The sequence below is a fragment of the Monomorium pharaonis genome, chromosome 6 (assembly GCF_013373865.1).
Source record: "Monomorium pharaonis isolate MP-MQ-018 chromosome 6, ASM1337386v2, whole genome shotgun sequence".
NCBI lineage: Eukaryota > Metazoa > Arthropoda > Insecta > Hymenoptera > Formicidae > Monomorium > Monomorium pharaonis.
This window is the reverse complement of record NC_050472.1, coordinates 22,243,558-22,267,800: the sequence shown is the minus strand read 5'-3', so window position 1 is coordinate 22,267,800 and position 24,243 is coordinate 22,243,558. Positions and strand designations below refer to the sequence as shown.

General features: G+C 46.1%; 2 protein-coding genes across 6 annotated transcripts in view; one reads left to right on the top strand and one right to left on the bottom strand.

Annotated features, from left to right (window-relative positions):
• The window catches only part of LOC105832555 (autophagy-related protein 16-1), a 413,425-nt gene that overhangs the window by 176,643 nt on the left and 212,539 nt on the right, over window positions 1-24,243 (top strand). The gene's annotated exons all lie outside the window — the stretch shown is intronic.
• LOC105830302 overlaps window positions 1-24,243 on the bottom strand; it is an 87,047-nt gene that overhangs the window by 6,263 nt on the left and 56,541 nt on the right. For both annotated transcript variants that reach the window (XM_028190728.2, XM_036288131.1), the window contains 2 exons: window positions 8,301-8,637; window positions 5,865-6,530 (listed from right to left, as the gene is read on the bottom strand). In XM_028190728.2, the coding sequence (XP_028046529.1) occupies window positions 5,865-6,530; window positions 8,301-8,637 (1,003 nt within the window). The remainder of the gene's footprint in view (window positions 1-5,864; window positions 6,531-8,300; window positions 8,638-24,243) is intronic.

The following is a 24,243-nucleotide window of genomic DNA, read 5'->3' as shown; positions in this document are numbered from 1 at the left end:
GTTGAAAATTATTACAACGTTAAAAAGAATATATAAGTTCAGAAGATATTTATATTTGCGTGTATAACTCGTGTAATTTAACCGAATATCAAAGTTCTAAAGATTCGTTGATTGAATTTACGCGTGAATTTACCTGAGAGAGAAATGTAATAATTTATGTCTTAATTTTTTTACAAATTTATAAAATTCGCCGTTCTCTCAATAACGATAAGTAAACGAACGTCGCGATCTTTGCTTTTAATTTTCAACTCGGCATGTAAATACATTTCAGCGGAGGAGCAGGAAATTCGATACGTGGAATGTAATAAAACGAACTTCCTCGCGTACTCCATCGGTCCCTTTCGACGGATTGCAAGTCACGTAACCAATTGTTTCACGCCGTTATTTGTCGCTCGGATAATACATAAACACCTGTGCCGAATGGCTCCTCGGAACGCAACAATTTCGCTGTTCGGGGCTTTTGTCGAGTTCGCATACCGTTAGCAAACTACATCGCCAATATTATGACATTTGCGGCGCGTCCCCGTCGCCACTTCTCTTTCGTCGCTCTTTATTATCCCGGTAGTTGCGTATAGAATTTCCGTGCTTTTTTTTCGTCGCAAGAAACAAATTAAAGTACCATCAGGCACCGGCCGAGGGAATGTTGCTTGCGTCGGATTCCGAAACGACAGATTTATACCTGACTTTTTTTTTTTCACGGAGTTAGGAGAACTACCCAACAATGGCGAACGCAATCAGCGCGAGGCAGCTGCGAAACGCGCGCGTATCTTGCTCTTTTTTTTTTTTTTTTTAACATACTCGTAATTCATACGCGATGTCGGTGCCGTCGACTTAACTAAGCAGTGTCGCATTAATTCCGAAATTTCGACGCGGGCGGTCGTCCGCTCATAGGATTCAGTGCTAGCGCGGAATAATGGTAATCTTACCCATACGTCGCCCTCGCATAAATTTTCAACTATATCCCGAAGTCGGATACGGGCGCGCGGTGGCGTGATTTTACGCGCGATTGCCGGCGTGCGAGGAAAAAACCGCAGGTTCTTACAGAAGAGGGATTTACAGAATGCGGATGTCAGAGGGACCGCGTAACACGACGGGCGTCGGCCGTCGCACGCAATATGCGTAAGACATGATCGCTTCAAACTGGTTTTTCACGTCCCGCGGCAGCTGCGTCGAATTTTTTTTGTTCTTTATTAGGTAAGGCCATATAACGGCAATTACACGGGATTATGACATGAAAAACAGCCCAAGTACCCGCTTTTACGCGCGCCATTAGAGCGCGCGTATATTCATCCTGGCAAATGGTGCGACCAGGCACGTCGCTGTAATTCCCATTTTCTCACGCGACAAGCGGACCTATCCGTTAAAATCTTTTTTATTCGTTTACAACTTATCGCGGTTATGTGGCACGCGGAGATTTTTTTTTTTTTTTTTTTAATTTCTTTTGCGGCACCGCAGCGATCGGAATTGAGTACAGGGGAGATTCAAGTCTTCATTCCCTCTTCCCGCCCGCTCAATCTCTCATAGTCTCCTACAAAAGGAACGTATGATAATCACTCGTGTTCGCTCGTTAGGCTCGTCGTCCGCGGAGTAATCTCGCGAGATCATCGTTTCGCCGGGGAACACCAGCCGTAATATATTCATAGCTACGTCCGCGCGGCACGGCGCGTCATTGATTTCTCTCCATTCAGATCATTCGTTACACGCTCGCAGGGTTCAAGTCCCTCGGACGTCCTGGCACCTCCCGAAGCCCGTGGACTTCTCTTGAAACTGAGAAAGGCCGGGATGAACGCAAGGTTAGCGCCACGCTCGCTGTGTACGTCGAAAACTGGTTTCTACGGCGCATTACCAAGTTCATCGTATTTACACACCGAGCACGTATATTATCGGCGGGAAGTAAGACATTAAAATATGCTTCGTTCCACGTACAACTTCATTTAGACGTTTCTTTGCCTATGCGCGGGACTAGCGGAGGAACGAGCGGAACTTTATTAACCCAACGTCATCCCGCGCAGAAAGAGTAGCGGAAGGTCCGTTCTCCGCGGGGGAAAAGCGAGAGCGATTGCATTCGCAAGCGGATGGAAGAAAAAGAGCGCAAGCGGATCGAAGGAAGGGAAGGAGGCAGGAGGCGGGAGGAAAGCCCGGGGACGCGGGAGAGTTTGAGAGGCAGAGATATAGAGAGAGGTACATAACGTAGAGCTACGGGAAAAGAAACACAGGCCGTATCCGCGGCATCTGGTACGCGCCGACGATAAGTCTCCCTCCGCGGCAACGACGTCGGCGATGGGAAAAGACGGGAAAGAGGAGAGCCCGTCATAAATGTACCGCATCAGATCAGTCAGATCGTAAGGCTCGCCGCCCGCGCTTTTACGGCCGCGGCTCAACTTGATCCCCTCTTGTCTGCTTTATATAAGTCGGCCGCGGGGGCCGCTCTCCCCCATCCGCCGCCCGGTTCATCCCTACGTACGTAGGGGGAGCGCGTTACACGCTACCTTACGAGTTTACGTACACGGACGTGGCGGTTGAGAAATGTTTCCAATTTCATTCAAACCGGTTGTGAAATGGAAGAGAGCCGCGGCCCGGTTACGTGACGGACATACCGGAAAGCCGAACTTTTGGCAAATTTCTGGTTAGACGAGGGCGCAATGCTGCACCGTCACCGACGATCCACCGTCGCCCCCGTCGCCGCATCGTACGACGGTCGTTTCTCTTTCTTTCCTGATCCCCGGATTAATAAAATCAACCGCGATGCATGTGTGCATCGGTTGCGCTTTCGCGACGCGTTCGCTCGTTTACTTTACGATTGTTTCACGTTTATGTGACAGACGAGCGTTTCCTATTATTTGAAACGGTATTAATGGCGCGAATAAATTCTCGTATGCATGGCATAGAGAAGATGCGCGACGTATACTACGCACAGAAGATACTTTATAACGTGTATATTATTTAGAAAGTTCGGGATCTCTGTCTTTAGGTACTTGAACAACTCTCTTCACGAACAATTCGTTAAATTATAGACTTTATAAATATGTTTCCAACATTTCTTTTAAATCTATTAAATATTTTTTAACACTTGCATCGAGTGACTAGCGGGATATTAATCGTTAGATAATTATTGTAATGGTAATTGGTACGTCATAAATGTTTTTATCAACTTGAAGCTATAATCTAAGTACTAGTGTTCCCCGGTAATAATTAATTATTAATCGATTACTAGCTTGCGACTAGATCTACGAGTGGGAAAAGGTCTTTCAGCCATCTGAGATTAAGAAAGACAAAGAATTAACAAGCAACTTCCTGCTATATCGGTATATCTCGGGTCAAACGATGCCCCTTCGTTTACCGAGAATCAATGTTGCGAACGTTTATTACCATATCGTAATGACGGTATACTGTCGCAAACGACGGAGATTATTGATAGCTGATAGCGTGGCGTATATCAAAGTTGTTGTCAGGCGTTTTATCATTCATTGCCAGTCGACAGGTAAATAAGGTGCGTACGGATAATATACGGCGCGAACGATGCGATGAAATCTCCTTCTTCTTCTTCTTCTTCTTCAAGTTACGTTACGTTACTACTACAGATTAGAATTTGCATACACCCCGCCGTCTTGATTGAATGCGCGAGGGACGAAAATTGAATACAGCGAGTAACTTTTCCTATTCCCGCCTGCCTCGACGAAATTCCAGGCATCGGGAGATCTCTATCTTCGTATCTCGTAGCGCTCGGACAGGAAATGGGGTTAGCCCTTCGTGATCGGCCGCGGTCAGGAAACGAGAACGGCCGGCCGCGCGGCGGGCACGTTCTAAACCGGAAAAGGGCGCCACGACGCTTGATACAGGAACGACTGCGGGTGATATATCTTGATGCCGGGCATCTTACGTACGTATCCCGATATAAATTTACTCTTTGTTTCTACCACGACTGTTATTACTTTCTAATAAAGCGATATTGCGCCGTACCGCGGCCGTGCTCGCGCGAGCAAATGATGTGGAACGACGAGTTAACGAGGCCGTGCGCCTCTTATTGCTCCACCTTCGCTCCCCGGCCCGGCCACTCGTTCCTTCCTACCTGCCACTATCGTAACGATCCGTTTGTTTTACTCGTCGACACTCGTGGAGGAAGCATCAGCCACGCGGTCCACGATCGCGCGGGCACAGCTGGTCGAATGTTGTGCGCCTCGAACACAATGTATCCAAAGAAAATACCCACCGCTCCCCCTCGTCCGCCACTTCCGCGATACTCGCGTGCAGGGAGTAAAACATAATTGGAAAAGTCCGAACTGGTTATACCGCCGGTTGAGGCTAACGTAAGAAACGTAACGCCGCTCTCGGATTATCGGGGAAACATTTTTACCGGTTTATTAATGCCCGCGGTATTTCTCTCGTTGCGCGGCGCTATATCGTGCGAGTCATCGTGCAAAATGTACGAGCGGTATATGTGTAATTGGTCTATCGAGGTCAATACGTGGCGATCGCCTATACCTATTAACCGCGCAAGAATTATTGTACTTCCGCCCTAATGCGTTTTCGCTCTCCTAGCTCACCCACGATACTTCACGCACCGCGCGAGAAAGAGTAGAGGATTAAACTATTTTTTTCTTTTCACGTTCTAATGGGATCGCAAAGTCAATTCCCATGTTACCTTATGCGGGAAACGCGGAAGTAATAATCGCGAGGCTCTACGAGCTCGGTCGTTTTCAGCGCAACGGTGTGTTCCATTATTTAATGATCCGTCTTCGTGCATTTGAATGAAAGACGTCCGTTCTCAATCATATCTGCATGTCGCATCTGTATTTCTTTTGTTCTTTTTCGTTCGATTTTACATACGGGGAGGAGAGGGGAGTGGGGGAGGAGCGTACTGTGAGAACTTGTTCAACCGACGAGCTTAATTAACGTACTTCTTACGAAAAAGTTACGTGAAAAAAAAAAACAATCTAGAAAAACTATTCGCTGCAACGTCTCATAAATCACGAGTGAAATCGGAAAATTTAGGATGACGAATCTCGCTTTTAAGCTCTTACTCTCGCCGGGAGTAATCTTACGGTCCCTTATGTGGAACAGGCGGAAAGTAATGATCGTTGCCAGACCAATGTGAGCCCGCATGCCGGGCATGTCACGGCACGTCATCGCCAAGACGGCGGCGCATCATCGACGCGACCTATTACAGACCGGGCAAATTGCTTCCCGTCATAAAATCCGTTCGGATGATTGATTAGCATCAAGTCAGATCGACCGGTTGACTCGTGTCCGCTTCCCATCTCGCTCTTTTTCCACCATCGCGCGTATATTTCGTGGCACGCGCGCGTTCCCACAAAATACACGTCGACAGGCGTCGACGTTATAGACGTCAATCACCTCGATCATCTTGTCGCCCTCCGGCTATCATGTACGACCGTTAAATTAGAATCGACATTTAACCGTCCTTTTTATTGTTACCTTCCGGGCAACCGCGCGCGCATATGGTTTCTTACAAAATGGTTTTTATCCGGTCGCTCTTCCTCCGCCGTTTTTACTCTGTACAATGGATCTGACTTTACAATGGCGATGCGCGAAATGATCGAGCGGTAAAACGTTTCTATTAGAAAACGGTATCAGGAGGAACATTTAGTGCAAACACCGACTACATTCATTTCCTTAGAAATAATTTCCCATCGCTGCAGCGCTACATTAAAGTAAGAAAATCCAGAAGGAAGATGTAATTGTCCGCGAGGGAAAAGCTTCCGTTTGTCTGCCCTACTTACAATTAGTGATGATTTATCTTTTGATACTACTATCGGTGGCTTCCCTTTTTTTTTCTTCACGAGTTTAATTAAACGTTGAACTTTTATTAAAATGGCGAAATTGCATGGCATGCTGGAACTTACCTTGCCAGTGTTGACCGATTTGTAAAGCGGTCCCATGATGACGTGGTCGGTGGGACAGCCGTCCGAGTCGATCAAAATAATCTCACTAGAGTCGACACCGTCCATGGCGACCAGCTCGCGGACGAAGATCTCGTACGGGCTGTTGGGGTCGAGGATCTCGAATTTGAGCGCCAGGGGATCACCGACTTCGGCCGACGGGACGGCCTCGTTCCCGCTGCGATCGGTAATCTTCATGGCGACGTTCGGCGAGTCGACGATCACCTCCTCCGACAGAGCGGGCGTGATGTCGCCGTGTACACCGAGATCGACCTCGTTGGACACGGTCTTGTTAGTGAGGTCGTACTGGCAAGTCACAGCCAGCCCGAGATCGGAGCTGGTGACAATGGTGTCGTGATGCTGGATGATGACGTCGTTAAGGTACCGGCCGAGACCCTGCTGCCTTATGTTACACTCGAGATCGTCGTATGCCATGCGAAGCTCAAACTCGAGCGCGCCCTTAACGTCCTGCACGCACGAATTGGGCGAGCCCTTCGCGTACACCTTGCCGTAGAAGAGCTTGCTCGTCTGAATTCTGGTCACCATATCGCCGGCGCGGCAGTCGATGGTCACATTGTAGCAGGAGCTCAGCTCGTACGTGGACGCTTCCGGTACATCGAGGTATGGTTCCTGAAATTATTGTTTGTTTTCGGGCCGTTATTCATCGCTCCCACTGAGTGCGCCCCCCGTCCGGTGTATCGTGTATCGTGTATCGTGCGTTAATGCGATTTGTCGTGGTATTAATTTAAAGGAATTATAGCGGTCGGCAGTGATAAATTCGCAAATACGCAAAGTACGGATATTTCGCAATTAAACTTCGCGAAGCTACCCCCGCGATTTATTGATCACTCTTCTATTTTGCCCGCTTCACCATGGTTGGGAGATTTTGATAGCTTGCATCGGGCTTACACAAAAAACTTTCAGAGAATTTATGACGAGAATCGAACAACGAACGAAAAAGAGTACATCGAAATTCCACTACAACGCAACGTACAGTACACTGGATCCTCGGTGATATAGTTCACATAGCAATTATATTACCAATATTCGACAACACGCAAGTCAAAATGAACTAGCGTGTGAAATCTGTAATTTGCACGGAAAATACCGTCAAAGCTTTTTTTAACTAAAATTTTTGCATCTCAAAGTTATTACGTTGAATTTCCATTTTATCGAATTGATTTTCATTCCCGATGGAATATTACGTGAAATAATAATATATAATTTTATTTGTATAAATAATTAACTGTATATTCTTTATTCTCAACATCTGAAGCGTCGCGAGCGTTCCAATTTATTCGTTACGACACGTCAAAAACCAATAATTATCAATGATATATACATGCGATGTATTCGCGTGCATTTTCATTTATATCGGGCAGAATGATAATCCGCTCTGATTCACGCGCTTGTCACTTTCAAAGAATTATTCGAAATCCCTTTATATGGCGCTATTTATCGCTTCTCGTTCGAGGCTTGATGGTCCTCTTCGCTGAAACAAATTAATCGCGAATATTACGCTGATAAATACTCTTGACGTTTCGCGCTATCTCCACAGTTAATAATTTGTATATTTGTAGAGATGCCACTGATGTGCTTGCGTAACGACCCATGGAGCCCGTTACAGATCCCACGCACACGATCATCTTGCCATTATACATATTATTTGCTCATCTCCGAGTAAATGATCGTGCATGAAACCCGTATGGTCATCCATACTGCATACGTCGAAATGATATTCCGATTCGCTTGGCGCTGTTTAAATATTCCACTACAACAATCATTCGTATACAAGCAATTGTTTAATTCTTGGCGTTAGTATTTGTTCCCGTATTTGTCGCTCTATGTATCGCAGGGTGTAAAAAGACGCGGATAATCGGACACCCGACGAATTGGTGGTCGCTAAATTTTTCTTTTGATTCTCTCTCTCGGTATACCGAATGCGATTCACATTCGGCTGAGCTCGAGTGTTACCCGCAAGTTCGATAGGGAAAGCGTCTGCGATGGAAACTCGATTTTCCACGAATGCGCCCTCGGCGGATTGTTCAACCTGGTTTGCGCGTGTGTGACGTAATCGCATTTATAGAAAATCCCCACTGGCCCTTTCAAGAATCCGCACTGCGATGCAGCGGGCGAAGCGACGCGGGTGGTCGCAAAGCTCTGCACAGCACACTATTTTAAACATTCCCGATGAATTAAACCGCATACGGCAAGCTCAGCAAGTAAATCGGAACACGACAATGTCGATTTCTCGCAGCGTAGCAACAATCTCAGTTGCTCGGGGAAATTTAATTCGCGAACGTTTTTTCTCCTAAGCTTAAACTCGCGGCAGTGTTCACCGCGTGTGTTTGCCGCGTATTATTTAAAATCACCAAGGAGATTGAATTTTTTTTGTCTCACCTGAATGTCGGAGAGAGTGGCACGGGAATGATGGCTGAGACGGCAGACCATGTCACCGGTGTCACCGTAATCGTAGGAGTGGCAACGGAACGGCGAGTTCAGACACAATTCACGGCATTCGTCGGCCGTGCCGACGTCTTGGTAAACGGAATCCACGGTCTTCAGTATACGGCCGGTCAGCTTCTTAAATTCGCAAAGTTTCACTGGCTCCTCCACGCAGTGGTTTTCCAAGTAATCCACTCCCTTCGCTGCCTGGAAAGCGCTCGAGCCCGCAACCGTCAGCCTATCCATATCCGAAAGTTCACACTGCTTCGTAGCATTGATGTAATTAGCAGATCTGAAATTCAAGCGGAAAGTTTCCTTAAGTTTCTTTGCGATAATTTTGAACGCAATTTGTACTGTAAGAAATATATATAATTATTATAATTAAGGAGGAGGTACTGGAAATGCGTAAATCGATTTTTGTTATTTCATTATTATTATTATTATTTTAAAGCAATTAAGCAAGTGTTCAGATATAAACCATCTTCGTAAATAGAATATATAAGCCATCAAACGCAACGAAGGGTTGAGTAGCGAAAGAGGAAAATATAGTCAGCTTCAGTCGTCTGTCGTCTCACGGTAGAAACATGCGGCGAGGACGCATATGCAGTTGTAGGTTGTCCCTCGGTCGTCATTCGCGCTAATCCCGGAAAGCAAGTTATAAAGGAAACACCTACGCGCGAACGAATCCGCCGAACCAGGTTTCACTTCCAGCGGAGACACACGGCACGAGGTCCACGTCCGGCCGTCATAATTGCTTTCCGCTGCATCGTAATAATAGTTAATAATAACTAAACGGGGCCGAGCGTGGGACAATTAAGAAAACGTTAAGAGAGGAGTGTCGCATCCTCGGTTCATTCTCATTTCCTGCTTCCACGCCTACCGCCGCATGCCGGCACCGCGAATATCGAATAATACGCGGCGTGTCGAAACGGAAGATACGAAAGATAATAGCTTTCCCCGGGGTTTTGTGAAATTTTATCCGAGCGCTGAGCACGATCTAACGGCTTGAATAACAGCCCCCGACAAATCGTACGTCTACTCATCCATAATTATGGACATCTGGATGATGGAGTGACGTTTACATTAACGTTTCAAGCGCCATATAAACGGTATGCGATACATTGACGTTTATGATCGATTGGCATTTGAATCTATGAAATTCCTGCTCAATAGAATTACACGAATTGGTTAACGTACCTTGATAATTTATCTCGATTAGCCTGCGGCGCGATGATTTCCCGAAACATACAAGTTAATGGACGTTCTAAAAGAAATGCATTTGCGAATAAATTTCTTTCGCCGAGTAGCGTGGATTTATTTATCAGTTTTGAAAATCGATGCAAGTTCCGGACATGATAGAAGATCTGAATCATGGAATGACAGAATTACATACGTGGTCACAAAAATATTTATCTCGATTCTGCGCATTGCGTATGTGTGTATGCGCTGATAACAGACACCGTACAATATTGCCCTGTAAATATTTGTTTTCCGACTTCGTAGATATCAGTGGGAACTGATAGTGTTTTATTGCATACGGTACATGGAGTTCAGTCAACAGAATATTTTATCATATTTTTTATTTCATTTTTTCCCTCTATATACCTATTCATCGTATCACGATTTTTCTTGCGTTTGAAGCGTTCAGTAGAGCTCAGTCGGAATAACGGGACGTTACATACGGATAGTTGATTTATGACTTATGACTTTAAGAACGCAGCATCTTATGCGTACCTAATGTAACTTAATATTAGATAGCCTAACAGTTAGAAAATACGACGTGCTTGTCACGTAATGTGTTCAAAAGTTAAATCATAAATAGTTTACGTAATGATTATGATAATCCTAAGTTTGTCATTTAATTTTGTCGTTAGAAGCGGCGATTTTTTCGAACGAGAATTCTCTCTCTCTCTCTCTCTCTCTCCCTCTCTCTTTCTTTCTCTCTGTCTACGCGTTTTGACACGAGTGGTCCATCGCATTTTTGTTTGAAATACTTCGAACCGGGATAAACAACGGTTTTTGTTCCCTTCCTAAAAAAGTTTGGCATCTAGGGAACAGGACTGGTTGCCGACTTTAGTTCGAGCACGAACTTAAACTGGAACGTTTCAGAAAATTACTTTGGATACGCGTGACCCTATCGTGTATGAAATAAATATTATTTTACCTGTAGATTTTTTATTTTCAACTATTTTTTCTAAATATTGAAGCGAGTTCGACATATTGAAAAAATTAAATTTTGAGTGCAGTAATTTCGAGATGACATGCAACGAACATTATCATATATTTGGACAGAATATTATAAATAATATATATGTGTTTCTTACGATTAATTTTAAGTTTTTGCAGCACTATTTTAACAATAAAATTTATGTAACACGTGTAAATGCAATAAGCTTTCAATTTGTACATTCATTGACATTAAAAACTTTATGCTCAAGTTATTGAATAACTCAAATTCTAACGCTAATGATCCTATCATGTATACCTAAAGTGCCTAAAAATAGACGTGTAGACAGAGGGTTAATAACAATCCTGTTTACGAACCTATAATTTTGCAAATTGACGGAGGTAAAGACATATAGAATGACGTACCGTATCCATTATCCAACCATGTGCGGTCGCATTCTTGACGCGACCGCAACTTCCTTCGTCCGCTTCATTCGCGTCCGCTCGACGCAGCGCGGACGCATGTTCAACGTGCCTCGGAAAAAAACGGGAATCCAGGTATTATAAAATTGCGGCTCCAATCTTTTGTGTCTCGCGATCACGTCTTCACCTCCGCGGCCGCTCTATAATCCAGGATCGGATATTCCCCGCGTTGAACAATCTCCCGGATAATCCACGGCATAGTTTCCGAGACATCGAAGTCATTACCAATCCTTTTCTCCTTCCGGAAGAAAGGAGCGGAAGAAACTAAGGGGGGGGGGGTAAGAAAGGGGGATGAAAAGGCAACCAGGAGTTTCCGCCGCGACGTGCTCAGGTGCGCGATCGGCATCGTCATCGAACCGAAGTTTGTCCTCGGACTGCCACTTGGACCATCGCGGCAGGGAGGATGCAAGGGGGGGAGGCGAAAGCCCTGTTTCCGCAACTCCCGGGCACCCGCGTCGTAGAGAGAGAGACCGCCAAATTTATTCCACGTCGCTCCATCGATTTCGGATTATATTGCCTTAAGACCTGAATAATATTCATGGGTGCCACGGTTATGATTTCAATATTCCCCGGAGGTTCCGCCGGGCGGAGACGAAGTCGAAAAATCACCGCGGCCTTATGCGGTCGGGCGCGATAAACCCCGCGGCTCGGTCGAGAATATAATCGAATCGACGGCGCCCGTCTGTAGCCCCCTCCTTCCCCCCCCTCCCGCCGCGATTATCGATGTGCCCTCCTCCGTCCTTACGTATTCCGTCCCTCCGCGTGCCCTCGGTGCGTCGCGAATCGAACGCTATCGCGGAAGAGGGGTGCGAATACGAGCGTTGCGCGCCGCGATGCCCGCGACAATGCCCCGCGGTAAAATTGTCGACGCGAAGTGAATGGGTCACGAAAAATGCGTCGGCCAGCTTTGTTTCACGGCGCTGGTGCATCAAATATATGTATGTGTGGATGAATGTTTGCTCGTTAAATCAACAAGTTTCGGTTCAATTGTTCGTGATTCAAGCACAATAATTGTCCGATGGCGCACGCCCTCCCCCCCCCCAGCTCTCGTCGCCTCGCCGGTGCAATCGGCGTTTATTATTCATTTTATATGTAGATTCAAACAATCGCTTTTATTGCAAAATTATTTTTAATCCGTTCACTGATTGCACCTCGTTGATTATATACGCTCTTCGAAAGATTTCTCGTTCAGCGCTCTGCTGATGAAGATATCGAATCACGCCACGTTGGAAACAGCGTCTCATTATCGCTGACGCGCAAAAACTATTAAGAAAGGCTCGCTTCAAAGCTCGTTGCCGGGATGGCGTAAGAAAGGTTACAGTGATGCTACTGAGTTGGAAATATACTGGTTATTATAAAAACAACGTTGAAATCGTAGCTAACGAGTTGCAGTAAGTTGCAACGAACACAGTAGTGTGTCGCTAACGATGATGGAGTATGCCAATCATTCTTACAAAAGCCACAGTATACCACGCAGTTTTTCAAGTGGACTTTGTAAAGTTCATCTCGTGTTATTAATAATACGAGAGCTTATTATGAAGAAGATAATTATTTCCAAGCCGATAATTATTTTTTATATCGGTTTGTTTAGAAGCAAAAATAATCACGCGCGACGAAAGGTTGTAAATTTTTATAAGATTGTTTATGTTATTTTATAATGGACGTTTATACTATGAGAAACGTATCTGTCTGTTCTACGGACAGGTTGACATTATAATAATTATGTTGATTTACAAAGCAACAAGATTTATTGTTTTACCCGCAATGAATAATGTACTACGGAAAGTGGGAAGAAGTACATAATTTAAACCCAATTTGTTTTTTTTTTTCTTTTTCATATGGAGGGAAAGTAAAAACGGGTTGTGCTATTTGTGAAAATTTGCTCGCGGAGCATCCTTGGTTCGTCCCGCATCGATTCCGAATTTTATGGGGGATACTTTTGGGGTGGCTATACTTATGAGGTAGCCGAAGAGTAACCTTCTCGTTTCGTAAAACATCTTGCTCGCCGTATATCGTCAGGCTAACTTCTTGGGTGGCATTATCGTCGAGAGCCCTCTACTTAGAGAGAAACGCGAGGAGAGATACGGCCACTAAAGTCCGGACCCCTCAAAGTTTAGTTCGGATAGGCGAGTCGGTATCTCCCGTGGTAAATAATTAATGGACAAAGGGGTAAAAGCACGTATACACACCCGTGTTTCGAACTCATCCCATTTATCGTTTGCCCGGCCAATTTAAGGTTAATTTTCCTTGGCAGGAATTTAATTAAATTTTTTCCCACGATTTTTAATATTTGACGTATTTCTGTAACCAAGATTGAAATGTTTAGTCGAAGTTACTTAATACTTAGTACTATAACTACGAATTAATTAATATAAAGGAATGTGTTGTTTATAATTTAATTCGCGAAGAAACTTCCTAAACTTCCTTTCCAATTCGTGAATAAAAACACTTGCTTAATTTTGATTGAAAAGAAGTCGTTTCCAAAGAGATAAAAGAAATCTTATTAGGTGAGGATGTGTTAGAAGGAACATCGGTATTCGACAGGTTTTTCTCTGTTTCACAACTGGAATTTCCTGTTACCTGCAACAGAGCAGCGCGAGTCGGCTGAAGATTCGGCGCTACGGCGCGAGAGACAAGGAGAGATACGAGTAAGCCGAAAGTCTATTGCGCGACGATAAAGCCTCCCCTGATTTTCTTTCCTCGATTCGGGACAAAAGATATCCGGCGCTCGTCTCGTACAACTTGGAGTAAACCTCGAGGGAAATTTTAACCTTCCAGGCAGATGTTAAATGCGAAGTTAACTGCGACGGGACGACATTCCGTCCATCTCTTTTCCCTTCGGCTCGCGCTCCCTTTATCCCCCGTGCCTGACACTCTCTCCTCCTGTCTCCGTATTGTCGCTCTATCGTAATTCTCTTTCCGCACTTCCACGCCGTACTATTCCGAACAAATGGCGAGACAAAAAAAGACAGGCCGGATCAAGCCGGTACGAAGGGGGCGCAGACGTAGAGGGTGAGCGCCACGGCGTCGTTGGTGATGGTGGAAAAGAATTACAAGCGGTTCGCCCCGCTGCATCTCGATGAATCTCAAATTATTCTTCGTCCGCGCGTCTGCCGCGGAGACCTCCGTTCCGAAGACAACCCGAAGAGGGTGCCCTCGAAAGGAGCGAGAGAAAGAGGGCGGTACATATGTATACATACCCCCTATATTGAAAGACGTCAATCGTAAAAACAATTTCTGCCTCTTGCCGGAGGAGCCGAAGCTTTTCGCCCGACTGATACGAGCGCACAAATGCTGTTTTTTTTTTAACTCATCGAATGAACATCGACTGACAGAGAACTGCGCTGAAGGTATTTTGATTGCATCGTTAATGCCGATCCACTGGACGAAAAGATATAGATTAGGTTTTTTCGTCGTTATTCTTCATTCAATCTTGGAATAAACTTCTATTTTCCACGCACATCAATATACCGAAATAAAGTAATTTTCTACCGAAATGAAATTTCAACATGTGCATTTATGACACGAAACGAGATGTAAAACAAGTTTTACGTTTTGTTCCGTATAAAATTTTAATATCCAACAAAACCTTGATTTAAAGCGTGTGTAATGGAAAAACAGAGTAGAAAACAAATTGTTGAAAAACTTATTTAAAAGGAAGAGATTGTAAACAATTTGTAAGAATCACAAATTGAATGAAAGAAGTTCTATAATATCCACTGTAAAATTTTAAATCGATTCACTGACCCGCGGTCAGCGGTAATGAGTAAACGAGGAAGCGGCACAAAATCCGTCGGCGAAATATGCAATGTCCGATAACGAAATGTATAATGCGGCATTTGGGCGTGTCGCGTATGACGTACACGACGAAGTATCAGCGGCTGGTAAAAAAAGACCAAGCTAATTTGCATTACTCTTTTGTAACTGCCCGCGCTGCCCTGGCCCGTTGACCCGCAACGCCGGGGTAATCCCACCAGACTCGGATAAGCGGCGATATTAATGATCGTTGCGTAAAAACCGGCGCGGCAATTCATGCACGCTTCGTGCACGCCGCGCCGTCGCGGCAGGGTCATATCTGGCAACATTATTTAGCCTCGCGCTCTCGGAACGAACTAATCAGCTTTATATTGTGTATATACGAAACATTGGAGGGAAATCCTGCGTATTATTCATAAACATACATCAACGAGATACTCGCGGTACACGGCGGCTTTTTATTACGTAAACTGTATGCGCGATTGAGCAAGGAATTTCGCGAAGAATATTTTTCACGGCGGTTAATCGTATATCGTTTAACAAAACAATCATGTGTCAGAGTAGTAATAACACATGTGAAATTCCATATAATTTATATTTTACTTATGCAAACTGTAAGGGGGTTTTTTTCAAGCATTTATAAAGAGAAGTGAGAATGATATTTATATCTAGTGAGTTTTTACGTTTAATTACCTCGTGGTTGCTGTGATCTAGATTATTGAATGATTAATGCAGTCATTATACCATTAATAATAACATTTATCCTCTTCACGGAAAAGAACAGAGAGGAGAGATGAGAGAGAGAGAGAGAGAGAGAGAGAGAGAGAGAGAGAGCTTCGTAATACCATGATTGCAATGTAAATTACCAGGGAATACGATTTTCATAATGCCAAATGCTAATGACCGCACATAATTCTATACGATTTCCACGTGGAAATCGCCTATGTTTATCATATTTTATTTCACAATGTAGCAAGAAAATGCTTACACAGATTTATTCACCCCTCGCGATTAAAATTAAAGTGAGTTATTGACGTCCATCTAATGAAAGGCAAGAGCTTAATGCGAAGGGACAGCGGAAAAGGGAACGGACGGATAGATAGGGATCCGGAGTGAGAAGATTTCGGCAAGCGTTTAGGTAGCTGCCGGGGGCAAATCTCAGTCTGCCACCCTCTGTACCTCCGCTTACTATCACTTGGAGATATACGTCGTCTACGCAATCCCGTGATGCATTGCACGTTCAGCCGCGACTGCGAGGCGAGACGTCCTCTCCACAACTCGAAATTCTCTCTCTCTCTCTCTCTCTCTCTCTCTCCTCCCCCCCTTTGTCCTCACCCTTATGACTGCCTCTCTCCATCCGCCATCCGAGTTTCCTCCAGCCTCTCGCTTTCTCGACAAATGGCCACAATTACGTACATGTGCCAATACATAACCCACACTGCCAGCCGCGCATCCCCCACCAACCCTTCTTCGACAAAGTGCACCACCACGAGTGGCCGTCCGTTTACTCTCGATGTTCTCGTCCGATATCGCACTTTCCCACTCTCGCGATTCCTTCTATCGTCGTCTATCTTCTTCTTCCCGCTTTGCTCAATCCTCGCGCAGCCTTTTCATTTCTTTTCTTTATCCGCTTTTCCCGCTCCTCTTTTCTTTGCGTCTCTCTTTCTCTCTCTCTCTCTCTCCTCCGATGGCGCGATAGACACGTGGGGTTGAAAAGAGAGAAGGAGAAAGTACCGGAACTCGCTCGTCGACGAGTTATCCACCGGAGCAAAACGAGACATCGTTTACGGGTACGTTGCCGCGCGCTTTCTCAAGCTGTCGTCGCGATCGCGCGGCTTTCACAGGATGCAAGCCCGTCGTTAGGGCGTCGTCGGTGAAGAAGTAAATACGCGAAATTAAACAGGCCCCGGGATTTGTTCCCAACACGCAGCAAATGCGACGCGCTCGCATATAGTTTTTGTTTTCTTCGGTCCGACCGAGCGTGTATATCTACATCCTGAGATATATATTGTCCTCTCTATGCGGAAAGAGAGCGTTTTAACTCCGCCGGGAAATATAATACCGTACAATATTAAAAAGTTACTTGGTTATGAGGATTTCCATTTCCCTCGACATGATGCAAAGCTACGCGACGTCTACAATGTTGGTAATAGAAGATTATTACTGCAATGGAATAATGGAAGTTACAATGACGTTCGGGAACGTTATTCGCGGTATGATTAAATAATTTGATTGCCGTAGAAACAGATTGTCTCCTACGAATGATTTACGGGCCGCGCAACGCGAAGAGAGTAATCGTGACGTGTATATTGAATTCGCTTTTCGTTGCGAACGAAATTACGGTCCATACATATATGTTGTACATATCCCTTTTCCGTTTTGCAATATAACGATTGCGTTCAGCAACGCTTATAAATCCGAATTAAAATCGTCTCATGAACGGAACGTAACAATATAAGGCTCGCTATCCAGCATTTCTCTATTTTCCACCGATTGAGACTCCGACGCTCCACATCTCTCGTCGTTTTCTGAAGTAAACTTGTTTGCTAGGAAACGTAAACACGATCGAATAGCGTATTGTCTCAGGTTGACGCAGTTAGTCCCTGACGAGCGGAAACGAAATTTCAGACCGGCGTTAATCCCGATAATGGCAGCGCGCCTTTGTACCTTCGGCAGAGGAGTTTCGGAGAAATCTCGATACATCTAAGAATAGGACGGTCGGCTTACTGGGTGGAAGACGGTGAAACTTGTTCCATCGGAGATTGGGAAACGTGAAGGTGGGCGCTGTGCAGATGCATTTGCCAAATAGACGTTTCCATGACACACACACAAACAAACACACACACACACACACACACACACACACACACACACACACACACACACACACACAGAGTGAGAGAGAGAGCGAGAGAGAGAGAGAGAGAGAGAGTTTTATGTAAGCGCGCGATTATCGCGGTTTGCCGCGTCGAGTTCTGCGTGTGTGTAGCGTGATATAATTTTGATAAAGTTAATGTGGAGGAATGTCGGGGTGGCCCAGCTGGCACCGTGGTCGATCAACAAAGATGGGATGTAACAGGTGCTATTTCACGAGTTTCATGGCTTGCCTTTCTGGTTTCGCGACGATTAAACACCACGAGACTCGACGCGTTTTGTCGAAAGTTCGAGCGCGCGCGACCCCGTGAGCCTTTTTTCCTCGTGGGGAAAGCGTTATGGAGCTCGCAGAATCACAGATTCGAATCCAAGTCGCGTACGAATCCAACCGCCGCGATAAAAGCAACAAGACACGACAGTTCGCTAATTTATCTACTAATTTAGTAGCCGAGTTTCTCTGCGTTTTACGTCGAGAGACAAGGACACTAGCTTGCTGCCGCATTGGCCAACTTTAGTTTGATATCGGGGCGAGAGAGAGAAAGAGAGAGAGAGAGAGAGACGTGCTGCGGTAATCGATAGCGAGGACTGAATTCTTAATCGTAAATGTCCACCTACGTTCGCAATTCCAATTAATAAATATCGCCACGACTAATGAATTGCGGTATCTATCTATGCGATATATAACGAAACGGTAATACCGCTCTGATTGCGAATTAATTACTTATATCATGCCATTTGCATATGCAAATCGCACAACCGACCTGCAGACACGAAGGAATTGAATGAGAGGATGGTCTGGTGAGAGGAGGGGCAAGGGGGGAGTTTAATGCCACCATCGTCGCCGTCGCGACTATGCGCGCGCGGAGGAAAGATAAAGTGGAGCAGAAAGGGAATTGCTGAGCAATACCGGGGACATGGTCATGCCTCATGCTTATCGCGGAATACCTTTCTATCGGAAGCTCTCGTAACAGTCCTTGTTAACGACAGCTTGATAGCCAAGGCCGCTATTAATATGCACGTCGATTATGGGGAACCGGCGCGGCGCGAGCAACTTGTTTCGCTAAAGGCGCCTGTATCAATGGGAAATTGAAAGGGGTACGTTGTATCATTCCCTCCCGATATTATAATGCATGAATTGCCGTTTCTATTCTGGATTACTTTATTACCGAAAAATGCCGCGCGCCAGCGTGATGCGCCAGATGAGGGAGAGGAGTGAATGAGAACAAGCGACGTTCGTATCTCGTGCTGCAGAGAGACTCTGCAGGTACGAAAGACGCACGTGTACGACGCGATATAAAGTCGTATCTCTCTCATTGCTATCTTGGTCGTAATTCTCCCTAAGTCGCTCCGCGCGCGCGCGCGCGCTAGCATGCGAGAATTGCGCGGTCGGCAGAAGCGTAGTCGTCGGTGCTGCTAAGCGCAACACCTATACACACGTATACGCACACCAATCTCAGGGGGATATAATTTAATGGTCGGTCTTCCGTGTTGCATGCGCGTCCCTATCTCTCGCGGTAACGACATCCCTTTGCCGACGACGGTGTGCGAACCGTGACGGAAAATGACGCGACGTGGGGTGAGGTCGCGCGGAATGACGAAGAGTTAAAAGAGAGAAAGAGAGAGAGAGAGAGAGAGAGAGAGAGAGAGAGAGAGAGAGAGAGAGAGAGAGAGAAAGCGAAAGAAAAAAGGGAGACAGAGAGGGAGAGAGAGAAATTCGCATGCCGTCAGTCACGAAAGTAAACGTCCCTTCAAACGTGCATGCCGCCCAAGCATGTTTTAAACGAGCCGGTTTGTTAGCCTCGGCATCTACTAACGCCGAAAGCGCGTATCCGTGTTTTCGACGTATGTCCCGACTTTTTCACGTCCCGCGACGCGCATCCACCTTTTCGCCGAGAATTTCCGCGTCACGGTAATTACAGCCGGAGGACTTTCATCGCCGCTGCCCGTGCGTAGAGATGCCCGTCGAGCCGTGGCCCGATTTAGCAAATAGAACAGCGCTACGTCGAATACAATTACGCTGTCGCGAGGAGGAACGAGCGATTCACGCACGGCGAGAGAAGATATATGAAGGCGCGAATGATTTACTTGGATTCCCGATCGTCGAGTCTAAATGATCGTCGTCCAGGAGCTACCGGTTGTGTTCACGATGTCTGCGTATCGTGTGTGGCGGTCTCACCGGCGCGATTGCAACGGCTGCCTGGAAGGCTGTCACTGCCATCAAGCGGCTGCCAGGAGGCTGCGGGATCCCTGGCGACGGGGGTGGCGCGATATCTCCCCAGCGGGGGTTTCAACCCGCCGAGATGAGTATGGGCGATTGTGATTGCCGCCGCGCCGCGTTGCCCGCGGTAGAGTGCACCTACCACCTTGCACGCTCAAGGTGCATCGGAGATACGCTGGAGTGACCATTCCATGGACATTGATTCCTTACGCTCGTAAATCACAGTTTGAAGAAAATCCTCTGTGAAATACCTCTTGCCGCTCTCGCTCTCTCTCTCTCTCTCTCTCTCTCTCTCTCTCTTTTTCTGTGTGCTTGAATATCACTGCTATTTTTACGCCGTACGCTATAAAAGATATTATTTCACAAAAGGGATCTTTAGAGTCTCATAAATGATAATCTCGATGAAATATTGAATCACACACGTCGTAGGGCTCGATTGAAACTGAGATATTTCGTAGAAAGGATGTAGCTAATAATTATTTACAAACTGTGCGTGCCATAATGTAATACGCGCAGCCTATTTTTTTTTTCTTTTAAACGTTACGTTATGCATCACCATACTTTTCCGCTGGTTATTTCTGCAAAATTATCCCGTACCTTCTGCGAATCTATTGTATATAGCTTACATCGCGCGCTCAATAGCTACCTTTTTCTACAGCTGCACCCACGTCGTTACGTCGAGCGAACGCTCATTGTCGTTTACTTCTCGGTAAAGCTCTCCTCTGATGTATTCTTAAGAGACAGCATGGAAGGACAGGTTAATGCGCGCTTAAACATCACAGGAAATTCTTCCTTTTTTGCCATTCGCTGGAATACGCCAGCGACACGCCGTATCTTCACGAGAATATCACGGCGGAGGAGGAGGAGGAGGAGGAGGAGGCTTTTAGTAAAAATATCTATAAAATCGCGACGGTGCACTCGCGGCCAAACTAATGCCGCTCAGAAGTAAGTATGGTAATCGCGTATATGATAATTTTTGTTTTCCCGTGTGCTGTGTTTATAATAAATGCGCCTATTTACATTTCGCGCACCGCGGGCAACTATCTCACGTACGCGCGCGCTGCAGAGATTGAGAAAAAGGCGAGAGGAGGAAAAGAATGCGGATTAACGGGAGGAGCACCGGCACGGGCCGTTTTGCCTCTTTGCTTGTATGATATTACGCATCGGGCACAAATCCCTCCGTTCTTGATTATCACAGAACACGATATGCAAGATGCGGCGGTTTAATTGAAATACTAAACGTAAGAATGCGATAGCGGGGTGTTCCGGCTAATTAACGAGCGTCCGCGTCCGCTGGAATATCGAACGTAACTGATGGGGGATGGGGGGAACTTGAAAATCTCCTGAATCGGTAATCACGGCTACTACTACCGTAACGGGGCGCCGCGTCGTCGCGCGGCCATTCCGCATAATTTTACCCTCCTGAGGAATTTCAAGAGCCAGACATACCACGCTTTCAACCAAAGCTCCTCTCGATGCCTTGGCGGGCCCCGCGCCGCGCCGGGGCAACCATGGCAAATCTCTCGATCGCGGGCATTCACGTGGAATGCAATTAACGTTCGTGGAGAACGTTTATCAGCAAAAACGAACCTATTCCCCTTAACTCTTTTCTTCCTTGTTTTCTGGGTCTCTCTCTCTCTCTCTCTCTCTCTCTCTCTCTTTCTCTTCCTTCCTCTTTCTCACTCGACACAACTCGTTTCTCCTCATCGTTGCTAGTCATCGCTTACTGCTAAACTTTCTTTATTACAAGGACCGCGCAACCGTCAATTTGCGTTAGTTGATTGGGTACAATTTCGTTTAAAAAAGAAAATTTACTCCTTCAGATTGCATCTAATTGCGAGTAATAATCTCTCTGGCCCGAATTCATTAATAAGATTAATACGTATAAACTTATTGCGAAACAAAATTTCCGGAAAATTTTCACGTGTTCGCAATGACAAATAGAAAGGCACAAGTGAGGAAAAAAAAGAGTGAAATCGTACATCTCTCAAACGTAAACGCGTAATAATTCATTTCGTTATAAAAATGACGATTTCTATGCAGAGATTTATCTGGAATTAGATTGCATTGGAAACCACGTGATAGTCCGTCCGTGATATCGAACTGTTATTTACGACGTGCATGCGCAGAGAAAGACGGAGCGTAATAATAATAAGATATTTTACACCAGGCAGAACCAACGCTCAGGGATTCGAACAATTCATCTGAAGCCCGGCGTCGTAGATCGCACGTACCATCGTAACGCCCACGCCTAAACCCGAAGCACCGCGGCCGCTAACGATTTTCTAGCGTGCCCGCTTATCGCGTGATTAATGATACGCGAATGCAACGACGACTTAATCCTTCCGACGTCCGCCTTTCGCGCGCTATCGCCAACGCAACCACCCGTGGATGTCTTCGAACAGATAACGCCGAGAAGAGAATGGAGAAGAGCAGCCACAGCGTGGCTGCTTTAACGTATGTGCTGACAATAGACGCGGAAGCGGCGCGGTGGACGCGGTGGAAGGATGAATGTTGCATGAATTCCTGCCACGGGTCCACGATTGTCCGGGTCTGCCTGCGCGCGCTCGCGACGTGACGGAAAAACATTACTCCTCGCTGAATTGCCGTAATTCGTAAAGGATATCGCGCCCATGTCCGCGAAAGGAAGGGAGCCCAGGATCGCTCGCGAGGAGGGTATCCGCGAATATATTACGGACGAGATGCATCTGCGATATATGTCGGCCGCTTCTACGAGCCGGAAGTGGCTGCTATTACGCAGGGGGAACTGAAGCGAATATTATTCAAGCGATCATGCGTACGCGTATTCATTCGTACACGTGTGTACATTGCGTCGGGCACGGGGAAAAAATTTCCGTCAAGTAACAAGAGACTCTAGTCGGACTATGCGAGATAACAACGTGATTATACTATATGCCGTATAGGTGCGTTTCTCTCTCGGGTTCTCTACACCCTGGCTCCCCGGATTATCCTTGCGGAGAATTTCCAGGGCGGAAAGTGGAGTGTACAGAGTAATCGTTACTGCACGAACTAACCCGCGCAAGGGGGTCTCTGATGACTGTTTAGTCAAACGAACGCTGGTCAATTTACATTTTAATGGCTCTTGCGGTCGTGGCGATGTCGTGGGATGGCCGTTATTCGGCGTACGCGCGGTAACAACGTGCTACCTCACCGTGTCGTCCTGCGGCCGTACGTTAAGGTGATAAGAACCACGGGCGGAATGACGACGATTCCCCCGGGACTGTATATAACGCGAGGTGAGGAGGATAAGGGAGAGAAAGTAGGAGACCCGATTACGGTGCAATCATCCACGACATCGACGTGGCATTCCCTTTGCTTTTTTTTCTCCCTCCTTCTTTCGGCTCCTTCATCTTTTTCTGGTTGCCTGCCGTTTTTCCTCCTTTTTCTTCCTTTTCCCGTCGCTACTTCGCCGCCATTCGGAAGCGCACACCTAACGATCAGCCATCCTCTTTGCAACCACTATCCTGTAGCTCGCCTTTGTAACGCTCACACGTGGAGAGGAAGGGATTCCGCATGAGCGCTTGAAAAGTCGATGTCTGTTGCGGAATTTGGCTGGGACGAGGGCTCCGTCTCTTTGCTAGATTCAATGGTCGCTTGACCGATTTGAAACTAACGAGGTGCTCTTTCTCATTGCTACGGACCGCAGATCCGGCAGCGGTGGCAAAAACAACTTACGACCAGGACCGACTGAAGTCGTCGTGAGGAACGATTCCCTCTTCCGAATTCCCCTTCCGCCCAATTATCAACTGATGTTAAAGACCTTAAAGCTTTCGCGATCCTCGTTACATGCATCGTGTGCTACGTTGTGTATATACTGTAAGAAAAGATATGTACACTCCGTGATAAAATTGCGTGAGAGATCCCCTAGGCGATAACGTGCGTTTCTCGAACTTTTTAGCAAACCATTCATCCTTAAATTACGTTTGTCCTAGCTTCGCCTGCACACGTCATGCATTAATCTTATTATCCCGCTTTCATTGGTTGAAAGTAAGTGTACGAGTCCGAGAGAGTGCCCGTGAGTGATTTATGGCCACTCGGAGAGTTCTCGCAGTATATCTTGGATATCCTGTATTTGCTCGCGGCCTGGAATAACTTTTCTCCGCGACATCGGATCGAGTTGAAGCGAGTCGCGGAAGGGAAGACGTCAAATAGGTAACAATTATCTCAGCAACGCGCTAATAGACACTGAACACGCACCGCGATCATATTTCTGAATATTTCTTATTGGTTTCCTGTATCGCTTGAAATAAGCGGGTAAGAAATCGTTCTGTATGCACGGTAATCTTAGGCTTAATAAGCGCGAGGATATACGCGCATCGAGAACTCTATCCTTGCGTTTAACATCGTTTTAATATTCAAATTGTTCGTTTAGTAGAAAAT